A 21,815-nucleotide genomic window follows, 5' to 3' on the forward strand; every position below is an offset into this window, starting at 1 on the left:
GGAGCTCCAGTGAAACTAGCATGTAACTGAGGGTGGAATTTAGCCTATTATGTTTAGGCAGTATTCCCCAAACTCCCAGACACTACATTTGACGTTTTTTGCTGATATGCTCCTTTACCACCTCTCCCTCTCATCAGAATGAACACAGAATTGATTTAGTACAAGTCCTTATTTATAATCTAATTGCTTGCCCCACTATTAGACTCAATTATTTGACAAATCTCATAACACAGTTTGTGGGGTCAATTTCTGATCATCTTGAACCCAATTTTCAAAAATGATTATTTGGCAATTTTAGGGAATGTAATTTTATCGTAGAGCACAGGTAGTAATTTGAAATAAATTAACATTAAAACGTATCAAACTAATATATCAGTCAGTCCTACAGTACTTAACATATATGGATGGATCTTTAGATTGTTTTCAAAACCCAAAGGAAAAACCTGAAGTTGAATTACATTTGAACTATTTTTTGTTGCCAGACATCTTCCTTAATAATTAATAACCATTAAAGCACAAAACAGAGTTATGCTGAGGATATCTCTTTATGTTCACAATAGAAGTCAGAGGTAAGACAGATACTGTATCATTAACACATACTAAATTGCCATCACAGAAATATAACCCACTCGTTGGTAATCCCTGCTCCATTTAGGCATAAAGAGAAATTAAGAATAGTTTCTGACAAGAGTTCTGATTTAATTTTTTTGTAGATGCATGCTGGAATTCAGTATTATTTGTCACTTCTTTTCTTTTTCCAATACTATTTAAAAGACAACGGAAGTGATGAAAATTAACCGGAGACCCCCCCCATGATTCATCAACATGGTTTTAAACAATTAATATGCATACTACATATTATGAATGGAGCAATCAATTTCATAATTCTCGGACAGTTTGTTGGCTGCATGTGCCATATTGGAAAATATTATAGTATTTAGACTTATATATTTAAAAAGTAATATGCCGTTATCTACACGATCAGTTAGTTGAGTACTAAACTGACATCCAGAGACCAGTAGAATTTTTCTGGTTACTTTACAATGGACAAAATGGCTATTAACCTCATTAGTTCCACTGCATGCTTTTAAAAAGTTACATTGTTCCTGCAAAATCTAGAAGCATGTCAAAATACGACTTTATAACCTTGTCTATATGATGTCAACTACAGTAGTAGATATTTGGCCTCTGGGTCAAGTTAAACATCTGTGATTCCATGGAAATGGTTCTCTCAAATGTCTGAACAAAGGCATAAGGATGAGGACTTTCAGTAAAATTGACAGCAGTTTCAGATGGGACTGGAAGATACTGAATTCTGTTTGGCATTTAATGCCACAGCAAATTATGAGCAGTCAGTGAACAGGCTTTTTTTGGTAGGCTTCTCTTTCACTGTTGGGTGCTAAACCAAAGGTAAATGTTTTTGTGGGTCCTCTAAGTAGTGTATGGTTGACCTCACAGCAAACTGAAATAAAAATTAATTTTTAACACAGCTCAGGCTATAGCCCTAATAAGCCCTAATAGACTGTATAGCAAGAGTGGCATCTGAGTCAGACAGTTAAAATAATTTAATTATTTACTGCAAACTGTTAACAAGAATAGTGTGAACAGTTCTATTTTACAGTAAAAATACATTACATTACTGCTAATCCTTTACATGGAACATACTCCGAAGTGTATAGTATTGCTTATCAAATAGCCTTTGGAGAATATAAAGATGCCTTCTTCACCACCGCACCAAACACATTTGGCCATAATGCATTCTAGGTAAAGCTCCAGTCAGAGGTTTTTCAAGTAACTAAAGACCAATTCTTCTCTAGAAAGCCACAAAGGGTGACTGCTAGGTAACCAACACATTCTCAGTCTAATTTACCATGAAAATGGTTTAAATTAGTCATTTAAAATAGTTTGAACTAAATATCTAGTTGTAATCTACTAAATACAATACTTTCAATCTTCAGCAGGATGGCTTTCGTGTGCTCACAATGCCCTGACATTTTTATGAACAAAAGAAGGCCTCTTGGGCTATCTAGACTAAACATAGAGGTAGAAATGACAGAATTCTCTGTTAGCTATGTACAAAACAGAAGACAAATGGTTCTGCAATATGCTCTCTAACAATCTAACCAATAACTCAAGTGAGAAATTTAGCATCTGTACTTCAAACCACATAAGCTGTCTAGCTATTTACAAAAGTAACTAGTTCTACACAAAACCCAAAATAATTGTCAAAGGGTATGTATATGTAAAGAACAATTTATCAATCATGCAGGGCACTATGGCAGATCTGGGCTGAATGCTAAAGGTGAACACCCTCTGCATTGCCTACCCAAATCCCACATTCATCCTTTACCCATTACCATATCTACTGGTACAGGGCTTCCAGGGTCTGTGGAGAAATATGCAGGAAATGCTCCTTGAAACCCCCCCCAAAACCTCACCTTTCTCTTCTTATGGCCCTTATAACTTTTTTAAACAGAAAAATGGTACTAGTTATCAGTAACAACAGGAAATACTTCTGGATCACCTACAGCATCTCAGGCTGCTGCGAAGCTCTCTGATAGACAAGAGCTGGAAAATACTTCAAAACAATATCTACTGAGTTACCTGTAACAGAATAAAACAGCTAACGGGAGGGAAAAGTGTCTTTGAAGAAGACAAACAATATATCTTTATGAAATAACTAAAAAAAGGCATAAATTGATATCATGGCACACAGGAAGAAGGAGGACACGTAACACCTTGTTGAAGGAGAAAACACTATTTACTCTTTATGTGTTTCTGTGCAAAACCTGCAATATGAACGGAAGAACTAATTAAAACCAACCCTGAGAGCAAGGCAGAAGTGTAAGTTTTCATTTTACCTGCTGCTCTACATGCTGGCACTTCAATACACTTCAGCTTCAGTGAGATAGTTATAAAACATCCATGAACTTAGAATAAACTAGATTTAATTGCAGGGCTTAACTGTGGATGCCACCCAATCACTCACCTGATGTAGTAGTACATTTCCAGTAAAATGGTTCTACACAAGTAGGTATGAAGCAACTCTTGCAACACATTAGATGGAAATTATTTCTGTGATTTCTAGTATACTCAAGTCTATCTAAGGTATGTACAGCAGAACCCCAGAGTTACAAACACCTCGGGAATGGAGGTTGTTCGTAACTCTGCAATGTTTGTAACTCTGAACAAAATGTTATGGTTCTTTCAAAAATTTATAACTGAACATTGACTTAATATAACTTTGAAACTTTACTATGCAGAAGAAAAATGCGGCTTTTAACCATCTTAATTTAAATGAAACCAGCACAGAAACTGTTTCCTTACCTTGTCAAATCTTTTTCTTAAGGTTGTTTTTTTTTTTTTTAAAGTAATTTATGTTTAACGCAGTACTGTTAAGCATTTGCTCTTTTTTGGTCTCTGCTGCCTGATTGCGTACTTCTGGTTCCAAATGAGGTATGTGGTTGACTGGTCAGTTTGTAATTCTGAGGCTCTACTGTATATGGTTCCCATTACTCCAGCATTGGAGCACTTCACAATTTTAAATTTAATTCTCCTACTATTACCACCTGTGAGATAGTGAAGTGCTATTATCCCCATTTTACAGATAGGGAACTGAGAGACAGAAAGAATAAGTGACTTGCACAAGGTCACACAGGAAATTCTGTGGTGGAAACCCAACAGATTGAACCTGGGTCTCTTGAGTTCCACCACTGGACTATTGTTTCTCTCCTGGTATACTACAAATACATTAAAGGCAGGAAACAATCTCTTTCTCATAAAAGTGGCAGTTTTAGTGAATATACTTGGATTAAAAACATCTCAGAAGACTACCAGTACCACCTTAACATCCAAATTGTTTTCACATTGTGAAATAAACACATATGCAACATGTCCATGTTTTGATATGTATTTTTATTTCCCTGCAGTTTTCACTTATCAAGAACAAGTAACAGGGAAAGTTGTCTGAACTAGTGCATAAACAAACATTCTGAAACACCACTACACGTATCTAATTTACAAGAACCATATAAAAAAAGTCACTAAAACACTACACTACGAAGGTGTCCAACGCTTACAGTCAGACTTTTTCCAACCCGTTACTTGCCTTGTAGCCACAGGAAAATTCTCCAAAATTGAAAAGACAATCTTGCCACAACCCTCCCCCCTCCCACCACCTGGGATGGCTCGATATCTAGACATCCAATAATTATTGCAATGATATATAATGCAATACATACCTGGTAAAATATCCTTTATGTGGTGTGTTACAGTTTTAAAGCCGGTTAAAATATGCAGTTGTCAGATAAAATGTAATCAGTTGAAAATTTTTCATATCTGCACAGTTTAATGTGTGCTAGATGCATAATTTTTCCTAGTCAGTTTTTTCTGTGTAATTATCTTTTATAAACTGGTATTATAAATAGAAATATACATTCAAAATATATGGAAAAGTGAGTTACTACATTAAATTTGCATGTATCGATCCATCCCTTTCCCCTGCACAGTAATAGAAAATACTATTTTGCCTTGAACTTCATATTTGACAGTGAAATGCCACTAAAGTATTTACCAAAAAGTCCATCTAGTCAAATTGTGAAACAAAATGAACCAAGTGAAAACTTTACATTTCCTTTAGAAAAAAATTACAAGAATTTCATTTCCTAGCTATGAATCTTTTAACTTTTTTTTTTAGACACAAAGTTGGATTTATTTGTACAAGATACAAAATGTAAACATGGCAAAATAAATAGTTAAAACAAGTGATGCAGGATCTCATTTCATGCTCATGATCCCATTAAAGAATTATTTTTTAAATCCATTCAGTTGCAAATTCAAGTGCAAAAGCATGATGATGAATATCTACTATTCAAGTAACAGAAATAATATTGATGATACAAATAAACTATTTTACAAGGTAGTGATTTTCCCAATTTTACAAAATGTACATTATATATCGACTTAATATACGATATAATGATAGTCCATTTAGGTCCGTTTCAGTTCCCTGTGATCCACAGAGTGTTGTATTTTGCATTCAGTTGGAATATAAATGACTACACCATCAGCACAGGTAAAGCCACTGGTTTGAGGTTATGTCACTTCCATTGCTACTGTTGTCTCTGCTATGCCATTTAAACCCAGTCGTTCTGGTTCGTGGTTCTCTCTGTAATAAAATGGAATATGGAATAGTTACAAGTAGGACATTAATACTTCTATGCAAGATTTCACAGTATTTTTGTTGATATAAGCGTTTCTGCACAGATCTCTTATTCAGGGTATGGAAAGACCATTAAATATATCAAACAAATAGGCAGGAACAGGGAAAGTTCTCTCTGAACTTGACCAGACTTCTGCTTGAAAACCAAATACTGTCTTTAGTCCATCAATACCATGATCCTATTCATGCGCTGCCGCATGAATAAAGTACTAACAGCTAACTTTGCTGAAGTTGAAAACCGGTTGATGATTTCCTATAAGACAGAACTAAAGCAGTGGTGGGCAACCTGCGGCATACGAGCTGCATGCAGCCCATCCGGGTAAGCTGACTGCGGGCTGTAAGACATTTTGTGGATGTTGACTGTCTGCGGACACGGCCCCCTGCAGCGCCCAGTGGCCACTGTTTGCCGTTCCTGGCCAACGGGAGCTGTGGGAAGCACAACTGTTCCATGCATGCTGGTGCACAAATTACTGTTCTAACATAGCCCATCTTTTTATCAGTTTAGTTTAATACTTCTCAGCACTAGCATAAAGAATTTTAAATTTTGTATCAGTCTTTATATACTGCTCTTTGGGATTTTGCACCTGTTAGAATCCTAAGGCTTCTCTAGAGTAGGAATAAAGGTGCTAACATAATTTGAAACAGCCCTTTGCATCTAGTGTAGACAGAGCTGAGCACCCTAAACGTTCAAAGGGGTGTTTCTAGGATGTTGGGGTTTTTTGTTGTTCTTTTTGGTTAAAGTACCTTTTCTCTAGTCTAGACATACTTTGACCTATATCCAGTTTTATTTATTAAAAAACAAAACCAAAAAAACTTCACACCAAAAAAATGTAGTTGTGAATGAAATTGCAAAGTGAGCCATAACCTGTTAGTGCCCATTCTGTATTCCCGTACTTTATAAACAATAGATATAATTTTGTAATTCATAGATTACACAGTCCATCAGACTAATTTAATGTAAGGAAAATTTAAGTTTTTTGGTTTGGTTTTTTTTTTTTTTTTTTTTTTTAAAGAGAAATTTTTGGATACTTTTCCAAGATCACCCTTCCTCCATACATAGTAATCTGTATTTAAATATACTAAAATTGCAATACAACAACTGGTACAGGGAACCAAATTATGCTGAGGGAGTTTCGTGATGGAAGTGAGGTCAGCGTGCCAGACTGTGCCTCTAAAATGCACCCACGGAGTTTGGGGAAGGGCATAAGCATAATTTCTTTTGGGGAAAGCAGAGTCTGGGCAGCCTGGAAGTGGCTAGAGCTGCATTAGATTAAATCAAATCAAAATGATAACCTGAACAACTCATTTTACACAGTTATGTAAAAATAATAGTATACTTATGTGTTCAATTATAAATCTATATCTATGTCATCATTTTAGACCTCAATCCTGCAAAAGGATTATCTAGACATGAATTTGTATGACTGCTAGAAGCCTACTGAAGTAAAGGTGTGCAGGTGGGGATCCCTTTGTAGGACCAAAGTCATAGATTTTGAGATCTTTGAGCAAGGGACTATATTTTACTTAACGCTCTACTGAGCCAGGTACATTTATGGAACTATTCATATAATAATACCGGAATTTAAGAAATTCTGCCCCAATATACTATATACACACCTTGCTATACTGCTGATGGCACTGCTGGGAGTAACCTTTGGCACCCTGTCCATACTGGCAGCAACTGTGGCAAGTTTTAAGGCTGTTGGCGATGGCGCTGAAGTCCTTGCATTGATATGTACATTGACTGGAGAAACAACACTGACATTGTTTAGATGCACTGCATTAGTCAGGCAAGAATTGTTCATGGGAAGCGTTTGAGGGCTGCTTGTGCACAAAGCTGGAATTAAGTGGTTTGTGGTGCTGTGGCCAACTGTCCTTACAAGTTGTACAGCTGAAATCCCTGGGCTGGATGATAAAGCCATGTTGGTGGAGTACAGAGTTTTAGAGGTTCCTGTTAGAAACAAAACATTTCAGTAAAAATTACACAATAAAAACGCATGTAATTGTTTAGTCGCAAAACAGAAGTTTAAACATAAGCTTAAGTATAAGGCTGTAATTATCAATGGCAATAATTACCCCATAATCCCACTGCCAAAGTTACAGCTTGGGAACAAAATTATTACAGTTTATTTGCAGTCACAACTTTTACAGTCTTTTCTGTTCAATGAAGAGGAAAAAAAGTTTGCCTCCAACTCCCAGTTAGTGTAGACTGCTCAGAGCACTGCCCTTTCTCTTGTATAACGTGCTAAGGAATGACCTGATTTACCACAACTGGCCTGAGCCACATTTCTCTCCTGGATCAGTTCCAGCATATTGATTTACTATATATTAACTCTCTTCCTCCCCACCAGTGCACAGGTTCTATAAACGCCATTAGCTGTTAAACAAAAAACACCATAAAACCCCTCTGATTTATTATCTAAATCAAATCCTAATGTACTTTTGTCTGCACCAGTAAAGCAACAATCCAACCTGTCTGATTTTGTCATGATTGGTTTCTGATAAGTGGAGTCTCAGAAAAATTGCAATTTCAGATACATTAGGGCTTTGCAGCTAGGTTCATGGTCTCTGGAAAAACTGCTCTAGTCTGTGCCAGTATGTACATTTAGGACCTATTCAGAAAAGAATTTAAGCACATACTTAACTTTGGGTACATACTTACATCAATGATGTCAATGGGATAAAGATAAATATATATATTCTATCCTGATTTGGGGCTACAGTACTAATTAAAGAATGAAATTTTGTAAGACTGTAGAACCAACTATGGATTTGAAAGTTTTAAACACCAACTCCCTCCCCATAAAACCATCCAGAAGATCACGAGACACTGAATAATGGCTGTGACAAAGTTCCTCCTCTATCTTGGTGGGTCCTGCGCTTATGTTTGCCTCAGAGATTCACCATGTGGGTCTGGGAACAGCCCAGAGACCTTCCCCTCTGGTAGAACCCACAGTCCAGGTCACTTCCTCCTGTGTCTGATCAGGAGTTCGGAGGTCTGGGGGGAACCCAGGCCCGCCCTCTACTTCGGGGTCCAGCCCAGGGCCCTGTGGACTGCAGCTGTCTACAGTGCCTCCTGGAACAGCTGCGCGACAGCTACAACTCCCTGGGCTACTTCCCCATGGCCTCCTCCCAACACCTTCTTTATCCTCACCACAGGACCTTTCTCCTGGTGTCTGATGATGCTTGCACTCTTCAATCCTCCAGCAATACACCTTCCCGCTCTCAGCTCCTAGTGCCTCTTGCTCCCAGCTCCTCGCATGCACACTACAAACTGAAGTGAGGTCCTTTTTAAACTCAGGTGCCCTGATTATCTAGCTTGTCCTAATTGATTCTAGCAGTTTCCTTCTTAATTGGCTCCAGGTGTCCTAATTAGCCTGCCTGCCTCAACTGGTTCCAGCAAGTTCCTGCTTGTTCTGGAGCTGCCCCTGTTACCTTACCCAGGGAAAAGGGATCTACTTAATCTGGGACTAATATATCTGCCTTCTAACACTCTCCTGTATCTATCTGGTCTGACCCTGTCACATGGCATTTTAAAAAAATTGTGTGAATAGAGTCATAGACTGCACCAATCATAACCAATCTGTACTTTACAAAGAGTTTTTATTACTTTGAAAAGAAAATTTAAAAGTTACTGAATTAGTGTTCATGATTTAAAGAGAGGATATTTTTGTTCTGTAGACGCTGTTAGATCTTCAACATTATCAAAATATAGTTTGTACTTACTAACATATTAACATTAGAATAAGGCCAGGCCATTGTACAGAAATGTATAATTAAAAGAGTAATAATTAAAATCAGCACCGTTAGTTATTTATTCAACTCAAATATAGTTTTAGAAATTAGAAGTCCTTTGTTTAAAGATTCTGAACTCTCCATTAGACAGCTAACATTAAGAAATCATCACCTGAAGGCTGGACAACACCATTTATATTGTTGTGGCTGGTGTTCTGTTCCTTTGTTACCTCACTGCGACTGGGAGCAGGTGCACTGACCACTGCAGATGCAGCAAAGTGGGCGCTGGCTGAGTCAAGTGTTTTGGACATGCAGTCAGAGGTGCTTGAGCCCTATGGAATTAACCAAATAGAGTTTAGAATTCTTCCAGTACTAGCTGACAAAACACATTAAGACAACAACAACAGTACGTAGCTACTAGTGAATTAAGGGGAAGCATCTTTTAAACCAACATTATAACATGAAATATTTAAAGGTCATGAATTTAGTTTTATGCATCCCTCCCAACAATGGTCGACCTAGACAATTACAAAGAAAGTTGACTGGCTGCATGGGGAGCTTCTTCAATCTTCAACCGCAAAAGGTCTCATTAAACTGATACACATCAAATACATAGTGTGTTTGTCAAGTCTTTTGTATCACAGACTTTGGAAGGCTTTTGAAATCCTGAAGGTTTTATTTATTTATTTTACGTATATACACTAGCGTCTAGGCAAGGTCCAAAACATTATTCTGTCAAGGATTAATTTGCCTCATAGGGACCTTGCCTACTGAGTTTTGGCAGAATGTTTCTTCTACTAATCCAGCCACCTTGGAGACATGATAAGTACTAATATTCATTTTTTTCAGCACTTGCTATCTACCCTTTGATACAGTACCCTATTGTTTGTATATGGCGGGGTTCTCAATCTTTTTCTTTCTGAGGCCTCCCCCACAAACACACACCATGCTATAAAAACTCCACGGCCCACCTCTGCCACAATCGTTTTTCTGCATATAAAAGCCAGGACTGGCATTACGGGGTAGCAAGCAGGGTAACTGCCGAGAGCCCCATGCCACAGGGGGCCCCACAAAGCTAAGTGGCTCAGGATTCGGCTTCAGCCCCAGGTGGCAGGCTTTGGGGCCCTGGGCTTCAGCTTTCTGCCCTGGGCCCCAGCAAGTCTAATGCTGGCCCTGCTTGGTGAACCCCCTAAAACCTGCTCGCAGCCCCTAGGGAGCCCCAGACCACTAGTTGAGAACCACTGGTATATGGCTGCATATTTAATACACTAACTTTTCCAATATCTAAATCATCAAATATCATTTTCTCCTCCTAATTAGAATCACCACTCCATATTTTATGGAAATACACCAAAAAAAACCACTTTGCAACCAATAATATATACAGGAAGATTATGATGAATAAATACAGAAATTGGTTGGGGGGAGAAAGGAACACTGGTGTTCATGTATACACTGCTCACTATATAAGGAAAAGGGTTTTCTAGTAATGTTTAATAAAATTTTTGATTTAATATATACATTTTTCTTATCAATTAGCAAAATACTAGCTATGTAAACCTGACAGTAAGTGCATCCTTTGCCCACAGTGGATATTACATTGGAAAACTTAAATTCTCACAAAAGAATTCAGAACATAACACATTTAAAAGCTGTTTTTAACTCAATAACTACCAAAGAGCTAAGTTGTGTCACTCCTACTCAGACTACCCTACTCCAAAATTAGTTACACTGATTTCAACTAGACTATTCACACAGTAAGGTACGACTCAATGACAGTTCAAGTGGCAAATACTAACCCTAAACAAAGTGTATTTAATTTCTAAGAAATTTAAATATGAAAAAGAAAACATAATTGTGCAGGCAGTAAGACATCAAACATTTTCATATTCTCTTACAAGAATGCTTGTTAAGCAAATTTGCTTTAAAATCCAGTTTTGTTGTGTTTCGGGTTTTTTTTTGCTTTCAAAAGGAAACAAGACAATAGCCAAGACCAACAGAAATGCTTTTTAGAGACAGTGTAACGATGTTTTTCTCCAATAAAAAAAATCCTCACAATGTTTGCAATCCAAATAGTGCAGCATTGTGCATGAAACCCTGAGTGAAATTGGCAAACTGACAAAACAAAGTGAAACTGGCTATTCTGTTTCTGTTGCCTAAGTGTTAAAAGTAAAACAAACATAAAAATAGTAACAAAGAGTCCTGTGGCACCTTATAGACTAACAGACGTATTGGAGCATAAGCTTTCATGGGTGAATACCCACTTCGTCAGACACATGTGGGTATTCACCCACGAAAGCTCATGCTCCAATACGTCGGTTAGTCTATAAGGTGCCACAGGACTCTTCGTTGCTTTTTACAGATCCAGACTAACACGGCTACCCCTCTGATAAAAATAGTGAAACTATATTTTTAAAACCATTTGCAAGAACATTCATACTTTCAAAATACGCACTCATTTAGCAGTGTCCCTTCAAAGTTTATAAGAAATATCTCATTCTGAATTACAAGAAAAAATAAAAGCAAAAAAATTATGGTAGGTAGAGAGTTGCTGAGTTTTCCAAAGCCACACAGAGAAATTTAAAAGAATTTTGGTCAAAATAATTTAAATGCATTTCACACAATCAGTACATTAACAAAAAAGGTTATCTTAACTTGTGACAAAGACTTAACAAAAAGTGAGCAAGCAGGAGGGGGAACCTACTGTGGAAGACGATCTTGGCACATCAAAAAGATTTTAAAGGAATATTACCTGTGCTTTTGGATGCGTCTGTTGTGAGGAATGCTGAGACTGCTGTTTCTGCTGAAGCTGAGCAAGTTGCTGTCTTTGCATTTGAACTAATTGCTGTTGATGTGTCTGAAACTGCTCCTCTGTGATACCCCCTGTTACTGTGGAAGAGAAAAACAAAGCCAGAGTTTCACGTACTTGAAGAAAACAAACATTTCTAGAACAAAAGTGAAGTACAAAGCAAACTGACATGGGACAATGCAATACAAAAACAAGAAGCATGAAAGGAGGGTACTGAACACTTGCAGAGACCTCAATATATCTATGTCTGTAAAGGTGAACCCACCAGTGTAAATGTGTATCACTGGCCCATTCCCTTTGAGTATAAAGTCACCTACGATAAGGGTCTGATAGTTCAGAAACAACAGCTTCTTACTAGCACTGAAAAGTGCCTTCAATGTGTTTCTTCTCAGTAGCTATGGCTATTGTACTAGGTAGGCTATTTTTTGGTAGGCAAGTTAAACTGAAACTACATCATAGCCACACCCACTAAATGACATCCTTTATGAAGCTACACCATTTCCCAACCAATGGAACCATAAAGAAATTTTTCTCCTGGTTTCTGGGAAATGAGGAGGGTCTCCCATATCATGGCTGGGTCAGAGGAATGGCTAATTCACTTTTCTTTCACTATAACCACTCTCAGCTACTACCCTCTATAGTAGCCTCCTTCTACCTTTCTTCCCTCTGAGATGTGGGGACGTGTTCAGAAGGAGAGCACCTGGTAGTTCCAGCACCATCTAGTATTTGTGCTATGTGATCAGATCTCCATGCTACCAATATGTACTAGGCAATGTGAGTGGAGCACCATTCAGTGCACTTAAGCAGCAGGTTCAGAGGTGCACCAAAATCTTGAAGACCAAGGAACTGGAATATGATGAGAAAAACTGGCTCCCCAGGTCTAAAATCTAGCATATGGCCCCAATAATTTCATGAAGGTCCAGAGTCAGTATTTAAGGTTAATAAGCAATTTCTATTCTGTGATTTTTGAACTGCTCCTGTTATTTCATCCCCTCTTGTTATTTTTTAAAGAGTGTTGAAGGAGGACTTGAGCAGCATTTTCTGCAACTATTACATCAAGGCCTCATTAATTGGGGAGGGGGGGGGAGATTTCAAGCGAGATTAAAGAGTTTGCTGACTAGTAAGAAACACATTGAGGCAAACCTGAAGGGTATCACCTTCTCAAAGGGCATTAGGAAGGGAAGTGCTGTGTGCCCCAATTTCCATATCTACAAATTGGGGATGGTGGTGGCTATCTTTTTATAAAGTGCTTTGAGATGAGTGGGTGAAAACTGCTAGAAAAATAACTACAACTCCCCACATGCTGTTGAATAAAGGCAAGGTGCAGGCCGTCACTATTCCTGAGGTTTTGATGCAGCCATAGGAATAATAATTAACCCAGTGATCAGTTTCACCCATGGAGAGAAAACAATTATAAAGGCCATCATCACCCCACTGATTTACTTTCCCCACTGGCTGCTATGAGAGCTGCTACCTGTGTACTCATTCAGCCACAAAAGCAAACATTCCTTATGCTGATCCCATAATGGGAAAGGATATGTCCATCAAGACAGACAGCACCAGCACTGGCCCAGCCTCAGCACAATACAACAAAATGTCATTAATTCCCAATTTAATGAACTCCAAACCTGAAAGTAAAATTTTAGCACAGGATTACATTTAGTGAAGTGCAAGACTGAAGAGGTGCTACTGTACTACAATGCCCACTGACACGACATAATCGTTAGAAAATCTTAGTGATTCGGAAAGGTCGTCAGTTTTCTTGTAGGTTACCATAACGAAAATATCAGTAGCCCTATGTTATAAAAAATGAATTGAAATGACCATAATGAATAGCAAGTTTTTACATCATACTAGCTTTTCACAAGGAGAAAAAGCCTCCAATGAGTCTGTTGGGGGAACATATCTTACATTTGTAAAGGAATGGACTTGAATTCTCTCCCATATCCAATTACTGTATATGATCCTATGGCAACAACTATTGTCTACTATATTTTCTGAAGACTCATGTAAACAGCTGCAATATACAAGCACTTTATCAACTGGAAAGCTCTATTAACCGGCATTTCTGATATCTCCCAATACAAATCTTCAATCTAGTAATCAGGACTAGTATACTGCCCAGGAGATTATGCAATTGCACATTCTGCACTCTACTTTTATGCAAAAGAAGCAGAAGACAAGTAAGCAAGTGGATATCAGGGATTTATTCAAAAAATCAGCTTCCAGAGTGTGTCATCAGGTCATTACAGATTCAGCCCAATCTCCTACACCTTCTACAGCTACAATGATAATTGATAATGATGACCGTGAAGCACTGCACAATCCTGAAGTGCCTTCTGAATCAAAGATTAACTTATGTTCAGTATACTTTTAGTGTTAAGTGTATTTTTAATGATCTGCGTGTACACCATGCAGTGCCCATAGTGATATGTAGTGTCATAAGATAACCTACCGTATAGAAAACTTTACCTGTATACACTTAAGTGCTTCAAGAAACCAACCACTCTGTAGTGTAGTACTCCTATTGGATTTGTGAGTACCTGTATACTATTATATACTTCATTCATTTGATTGATTCTAATTCTTTGAAAATTGGTATTCCGTTGGTAAGCATAACTCTTAGTTAACCAGAATTTTTGATTAAACAGCACCCCCTAATCTCCGAACATGCCAGATAACAAAGCTTTTACTGTGAATCTGCTTTGAACTGAAAGTTTTGTTAAGCATTTCATCTGAAATAGTGTTTCAATGCCAAGATATTTTTCTTCAAACCATAATAAGCAGAATTCAACACTCTGAAGGAAATAAAGCATACCGAAAGCTAAAAAAAAAAAATAATGTAGGAAACATTGGTGTTTAAAGCAAAACTGAAAGGTCAATACAGAATTATAGATATGGGTGGGAAAGGGAGAGAAATAGGGCAAAATGAACTCTCCCCTATGCAAAACACACATATAAACTGAAGATCATTCAAAAGAAGTCAGAGGCCAGAATCAAAACCATGATTGCAGTAATAACCACATTAGAATTAACACTGCGTGAGGTGCATGTAGACTACTAGCTATTCCTACGATAAAGAAAAACGATGCAAGATTATATTTATTCTTGGTTATTTACTGGTTCATAGCTATGACAAATATACCAACCACCAACTGTGTTACCCTTATCTGTTGTTTCCCATAACTAATTTAGACAGAATCCTTATTTCCTCAACCAAATTAATTTAAAATATTGTTAACTACTTAATGCTACCTGGATTTTATTCAGTCATAGAATTAAGTTCTTTTAGGTGCTGACAAAGAGCGGATTCGATATCCAAAGTTCCTGTTCACTAAACCTTGCAGCATCTCATTCTCAACTATAATTACATATACTCAATGGTATTGTAACCCCAAATTATATCTAGAATCTACAGGAATAGTATCTGCTGAATGAAAAAACACCATGCTAACAATTAAAATATTAACCATTCTACACTTTCAGTGTTGGCTCTAGTTCATCTGCTACTTACATTTTAGGTAAGCAATGGAAGGAGGACTCTAGTTACAGTCAAGTCAGACCATATTCAGAAATCAACATGCAAATATTTTCTCATAGCACTCTCTAATTAAGTGGGCTTCCAACATCCCAGGAAAACTGACTTTTCGAGTTAGGTACTAGTGCAATAGTAATTCTTTATGTATTGTTTAGAGGGATGCTGCAGGAAACAGCTGAAACAGGACTAGACACAAGAGCAGAATAGTTCATTCTGACTGGTCTTTCTTACTACTCACTTTCAAAACACAGATGTTGGATCATCAGACAGTAGGTGTTTTTTTTAAACCAAGATTTTCTTTACATTTACTCCTAATGGCGCTAATCTGAGTAAGCAAGCAAAATAAATCTTTAGCCATCTTATTTATTTTTCCCTAGAATGAAATAAGACACCTGTAGTTAAAATATGAGTACTGATGGTCACAATTAAATCTTGTTAAATTTGCTACACAAAATATTACCCATTTCACAGCAAAATCCTTTTCAAACTACGTGTCGTGTGTGTGTGTCTGGTTTAAAAAAAAAAGCTCCTGATTAATATATAGGCACACACTTTATTGAGCTATGCCATCTTCTATAAAGATTGCTAAATCTGACTCAGGTATTCCAGTATACCACTTCCTTATATTTATTTTTTTTATTTGTAAAAGTGTCTCTATTAGTTTACATCCACACATACACTCTTAAAACACATTAATAAAGCAAATTAATTCAGTTATACATCTATAGACATTGCAGTTAGCTTTTTGGTTTACCAGCCTTTCCAACATGGTTTAAAAAAGAAAAAAACCTCTACAGTGGTAGTTTATGTGTTTATTTCTGCATGGTTTCTTTTCTCTTTGATTTCCTAAATTCCATACCTTGACTGAATTACCGTTGAAAAGGTATGCACAACAGGTTCAGTCAGTGAACAAAACTTTGTGTGAGAATCAATCACCTCACAATAGTCTTCTAAAATTAGCATAAACAAGGACAGTAAGGCCCAGTAAGGAACTGGGAAGATAAACCTATTGTTTTGTTCTTAAAATTTGGTAGAGTATGATTGTTATTGCCTGATTTTTTTAAAAAAAATAAACCTAAATATGATGCACAGTCATTTATAATACCTACTTAATTATAATTTATTTTTATTATATGTATTGCAGTAACTCAGGCTCCAATCAAGAAACAGAGCTACATCTTGCTAGACACTGTACATATGTGTTGTAAAAGTCCCTGCCCCAGAGAGCTCACAAATTAAGTGTTGACCCATATATCAGTTGCACAAATATTTCCAGAGAGATTTTTTAATTATGTTTGACACATTGTTACAAATATGAAATATGTCAATTTATGTAGGAGACTACGGAACCTAGGATTTTAGTAACAACCACCATTCTTAATTATGTCACTGGTATGAATCCTGGCAACATCCGTAGCTATCACCTAATGACTTTTTAGTGGTCAATCTGAAATTAGCTGGTGGTCTTAATCTGATGGTCACATCAAAAGTCACCATCATCTTTAGTATCCTTGTCAATCTTAGAGCCCAAGAACTGAATGATCTTGCATTGTCACTCTCCGCATCATGGTTAAAGCAAATTAAGGGGAAATGTGGAAGTTTGCAAAGTTTTAAAAGATTCCATTGTCTGAGGATTTTAATCTGTAGTGTTGCTATCTATTTTAGGATTTTCTAGCACTGCCATCATGGTAGCATTTGAATGCACATATAAATTAAATGTGCAGAGAAAGGTCCACAGTGAAATTAATGGAATCTTCTGCTCTTCTCCCTTCCTCAGTAATAATAATCTCTGCATTAGAGAATGTTATATATCATTCCTGCTATGGTGAGAAAGCTTATCATTATCTAATAAGAGGATTTTTCAGATTGCCCTAAAGATGGGTAGACTTTTCATTAGTCTAACTGCTTCATTCCACAGCCAAGTCACTCATATGAGTGTGCTTATCTATGACTCTTACATCCTTCATTAGCATCAACTAGTGGGAGGGTGGGGGGGGGGGTAAGAGATGGATTGCAGTGTAGTTACTGATGTTCACTGAGCCCTGACGCACTTGTAATTTTAAAGATCAGGCCCAAGGAACTTGAACTAGCAATAAAAGTGGACTGGGAGCCAAGAGCAATCTGCTCTGTCCTGTTCAAGAGGTGGACTGCTATAATATGTATAAATTAAAGCCTTTGCATGGCTTCCACCTTCAGCCCCACAAATAAGAACTTGTAGTTCACCATACATTTATCATCCCTAGACTGGATAGTTACCTCATAGTATCTAGCTACACATACCTATTTCTGTTACCCTCATGCCAACATTTCTTCCAGTTGTCTGTTATACCAACACTGTTGTATCTTGCCTGAAAGTAGACTAAGTTCTTCAGGGCAAAGGTTGTCTTTCAACATAGGCCTGCACAGCACTGAGCACAACCAGACCTCTGGATGCTACAGTGATCATAAACGACAATGGAAACTGCAGGAAGTGGTCACATTTCCTAGCAAACTTGAGGTAGAAGATATTTGTCACCAGCAATGTAACCTAATTGTCTAGGCTTAGCGATGGGTCCAGAAGGGCCATGAAAGTTTGCACCACTTTGATCTGAAGGGGCAGACTGCTTCAGTGGAAAACATCTATGCTAATTCTTCAAACCACTTCCCCCTTTCCAACTGACATAACACGAGAAAGAAAGAAAAAATTAGTTTGAACCAACTGTTCTTTATTCATATGCTGATCTGGCACCTTTTACGAGCACTAGATTCACATATTTATTCTCTTAAAATCAAGCGCTTAGGAACAGACACCCCTCTTCACATATTTGTAAAGTAGCTAGAACATTTTGGGCACCATTGTAATACAAATAAAGCAATGTTATTAATAAAGCAATAATATTAATAAATAAAATTGTAAATACAAGGCAGGAGTTGTTTTACAGATTTCTTATGCACTGAAGATCACAGCAGGTAACCTTAAGACTTATTTTCAGTTACGACAATAACCTTTCCAAAAATGGATCTTTACTGGTACTTCATTGTCAGCTCTTTAAAGGTAGATTTGTGGTGCAAGTTAAACTCATGCCGTCACACCAACTTGTCTGACAATTATCTCCTAAATAGAACCACGAACCATGTGGTCCCTGTACACAATACTGATTGTAAATATGTGGTTTTATTTTTAAAATTCATATATTAGTAATTCTTGTCATTTTATAGATCTAAAATAAATAAATCAAGTGCCTACTTCTGCACGCTATACATTGCACAATTAAAAATACCATCAGAAACATATTAGGTCAAATGTTTTAAAAAAAATTAAACTCCAAATTTGCTACATTGCAAATTCAGCAAATGTTATTTGGCAAGTGACAACTGAGAGGTTAAAAACAATTCTACATATCACAAGCTGATGTTTCATTTTTAACGACAAGCGCAAGTAGTCTTCGTCCTTGTCTACACTTGGGTTTTTCACACCAGCATAAATGTACGGGTGCAAACCCCTTGTGTAGATACAATGCTCTGGTGTAACAAGTAACTTGTAATAGCTGTTTCTTTTTCTTTTACACTGTGCTGTCTCCTCCTCATTAGCAGTAAATCATTCTTCTGTTATCTATCAAATTAAAGGTCTAATCCTACACATCCTTGCTAGTGAGGAAGCACTTAATACCTTGAGTTGTCCCATGGGCACTGTGTACTACACTTAGTAGTAAGGGATTGCAGAACTGGGTTCTTACATTTTAAAAATTATTCAGACCAGGACTATCTGGTTTTAAAAAGTCTCACGTGCCAGGAAAGCCTGTGACACTTTCAATACATACAAAAAGTTGTATTAGTACAATGTTAAAGTTGCAATGTTAAATTTATGAAGTCTGAAAATGTAAAAGTTAAGGTTCTTACAGCAACTTTAACTGGGTTGCACTGTACATATGTATGGTCTTTTCAGAGAGAGAAAGCAAAATGCTTTGTGGTTTATCCTAAGCTTCCATTATTAAAGGTTATTTCATATCTGCATAAGGAAAAGAACATTTTACAAAAATATAGCCAATCTTTGTACACTTTAAGTGATAAATAAAATGGAATTTAGATTTAAAAACACTGTCACAGGTAATGCTGTGTATACAATCTTATATTACAACTATAAAACATTAAATATGAAATTTAGAACATTTAATATATTAACAATAAATCTTAAAATTGCAAGTACATAAGAATTCTCATCACTTTCATCTTTAGCGAAAATAATTTGTTTCATAAGTATTTGGCAAATAGTAAACTTTTAAAATAAAGAAATCCTTCAGCTGAAGTTATTATATGCACAAACTGGAGATTAAGTCCTGAATTTTGAAGTTTCTATAATTTACATACAAGACAGATACTAGGGAAATACAAGGAAACAATGAGCCAATGCTGTTCAGCATGACAGGCAGTGGTTTCAGAACACCAGCAGCCTACATCAAGATTTGTGTAAACATCATGGCAAAGGAAGTTTTAAATAGGGATTTGAAGGAGGATAATGAAATAGCTTTACAAATGTTTATCTATAGGCATACACTTTATTGGGCTATGCCTATAGATCAGGCCTGCACAACATGTGGCCCACATGGGCTCACTGTGTGGCCCGCGGGGGGTGAATAGGCAAGCAGCGGGGTGGGGCAAGCCAACGGCCGGCCGGCTGGCAAGGTGCTGAAGAGGCCAGGGCAGGCTGGGGAGTGGGTCAGCCAGCGGCAGGGAGCGGGGGTAGCAGCAGAAGGTAAGAGGCCAGCGGCAGGCAGGCAGGCGAGCTGGCGGCGGGGGGAGCAGGTGAGCCGGATGCAGACAGGCAGGTGAGCCGGCGGCAGCCGGGAGTGGGGGAGACGCGCTGAGGAGGCAAGCCGAGGGGATGGGGGGATGACAAGCTGAGTGAGCGGGCAGTGGCAGGTGAACTGGTGGCAGGGGAGGGGGGGCTGAGGAGCCGGGCAGGCAGTGGTGGGGGAGCAGGTGAGCTGGCGGTGCTGGGGGTGGGGAATGGGGGGGATGACAATCTGAGTGGACGGGCAGTGGCAGGGGGGCAGGGGGGCTGAGGAGGCGAGTGGGTGGCAGGGGGTGAGGAAGCGAGCCGGGGTGGGGTGGGAGGATGATGAGCCGAGCAGGCGGGTAGTGGCGGGGGGGCTTTATACTGGGGGGGCGGAGGTGGCGAGCGTCGAGTCGGTGGCTGACCGGTTCTACTGATCTTCTCTCTCATAAAAATTGGTCCTTTATGCTGCTTTTCTCTGGGCTGGGGGTTGTCCCAATGCTGCAAAGAGAGTGTTCCCAAAGGAAGGTGCTTGCTTCTAACCCCCTAGGCCATCAGTATGTCTGCTCTTCTCTAGTCAGCTCACTTGACAAGTCTGATTGTCCTTGGTCTGGCTCCCATCCCCTCTCCAAGGGTTGCAGCTGTCTGGAGGTGCCGGCCTTTCATGCCTTCCTCAGTCACACCTTTTATTCATTCAACAGGGCAACTGATTACAAAAGTGGGGGAAAGATCTTATTCTAGTTCCAGCAAAGACATTTTTCTTTTACCTTAACTATACTACCTTAGGGACCTGTTATTACGTATTACCAAGGTTCAATACCGCTGTTTCGGCGGGGCAGCACTGGGGAAAGAGGGTTTGTTTCCACAGGGTGGGCGGCGCTGGGGCGGGGGGGTGTTTCGGGAGGTCTGGGCGGCACTGGGGAGGGGGTGTTTCAGTGGGGGGTAGGAGGTTTCGGCCCTCAGCTGTTTTCTTTGGAGTAATATGGTCCTCGCCACTTTATAAGTTGTGCAGGCCTGCTATAAAATGGAGAACTCCTCCCAAGCATGAGGGGCAACATGGGAGAAAGCATGAAAGTGCTTGTTTGAAAATTTAACAAATGGAGACTGACAATTGGCAGACTGGAGGAGAGAGTCTCAACATTTTGATAGTGAATGGAAGGTAGGGTGAGGTTAGGCTGTGAAAGAAGACAAGCAGCTTTTCTTTGAGCAAATAAAAGAGAGCTGGGGTAGTTGAGGAATTTAAAATAGATGACATGGTTAAAGCAATGGGCTCAGGGAACAATCTTTGCAGCAGCATTCTGAATGGACATGAGCAAGCAGGATTGCATTTGTCAAGGTCAGAGAAAAGGATGTTGCAATAATTGAGATGAGAGCCTAAACAGGAATTCTGACTGTGTAGATGGAGAGGAATGGTCATATCTTAGAGAGTTATGCAGAAAGAATCTGCAAGACTTAAGACTATGTCTACATGACCACATGTGTCGGCAAAACGTACGTCATTCAGGGATGTGAAAAAACACCCCACCCCACCCCGAGTGATACAAGTTTTGCCGACTTAAGTAGTAGAGTGCACACCGCTCTGTTGGCTGGAGAGCTTCTTCTGTGCACATAGCTATCACTGCTCGTTGAGGTGGTTGTATTATGTTGATGGGAGAACTCTCTCCAGTCAGCATAGAGAGGTTATACAAGCTGTGCCACAGTAAGATCACTAATACAGACATGGTCTTAGTCTGGATGTGATGACCTAGAGAGAAGTCAG

At 38.5% G+C, this 21,815-nt stretch overlaps 1 protein-coding gene across 6 annotated transcripts in view; it reads right to left on the reverse strand.

Annotated features, from left to right (window-relative positions):
* Nucleotides 1-3,896: 3,896 nt before the first annotated feature.
* The window catches only part of EPC2 (enhancer of polycomb homolog 2), an 85,363-nt gene continuing 67,444 nt past the window's right edge, over nucleotides 3,897-21,815 (reverse strand). For all 6 annotated transcript variants that reach the window (XM_039494736.1, XM_039494739.1, XM_039494737.1 and 3 more), the window contains 4 exons: nucleotides 11,709-11,845; nucleotides 9,129-9,288; nucleotides 6,839-7,172; nucleotides 3,897-5,167 (listed from right to left, as the gene is read on the reverse strand). In XM_039494736.1, coding sequence (XP_039350670.1) covers nucleotides 5,095-5,167; nucleotides 6,839-7,172; nucleotides 9,129-9,288; nucleotides 11,709-11,845 — 704 coding nt within the window. In that variant the 3' untranslated portion in view covers nucleotides 3,897-5,094. The remainder of the gene's footprint in view (nucleotides 5,168-6,838; nucleotides 7,173-9,128; nucleotides 9,289-11,708; nucleotides 11,846-21,815) is intronic.

This window comes from Mauremys reevesii, linkage group 11, assembly GCF_016161935.1.
Source record: "Mauremys reevesii isolate NIE-2019 linkage group 11, ASM1616193v1, whole genome shotgun sequence".
Taxonomy (NCBI): domain Eukaryota; kingdom Metazoa; phylum Chordata; order Testudines; family Geoemydidae; genus Mauremys; species Mauremys reevesii.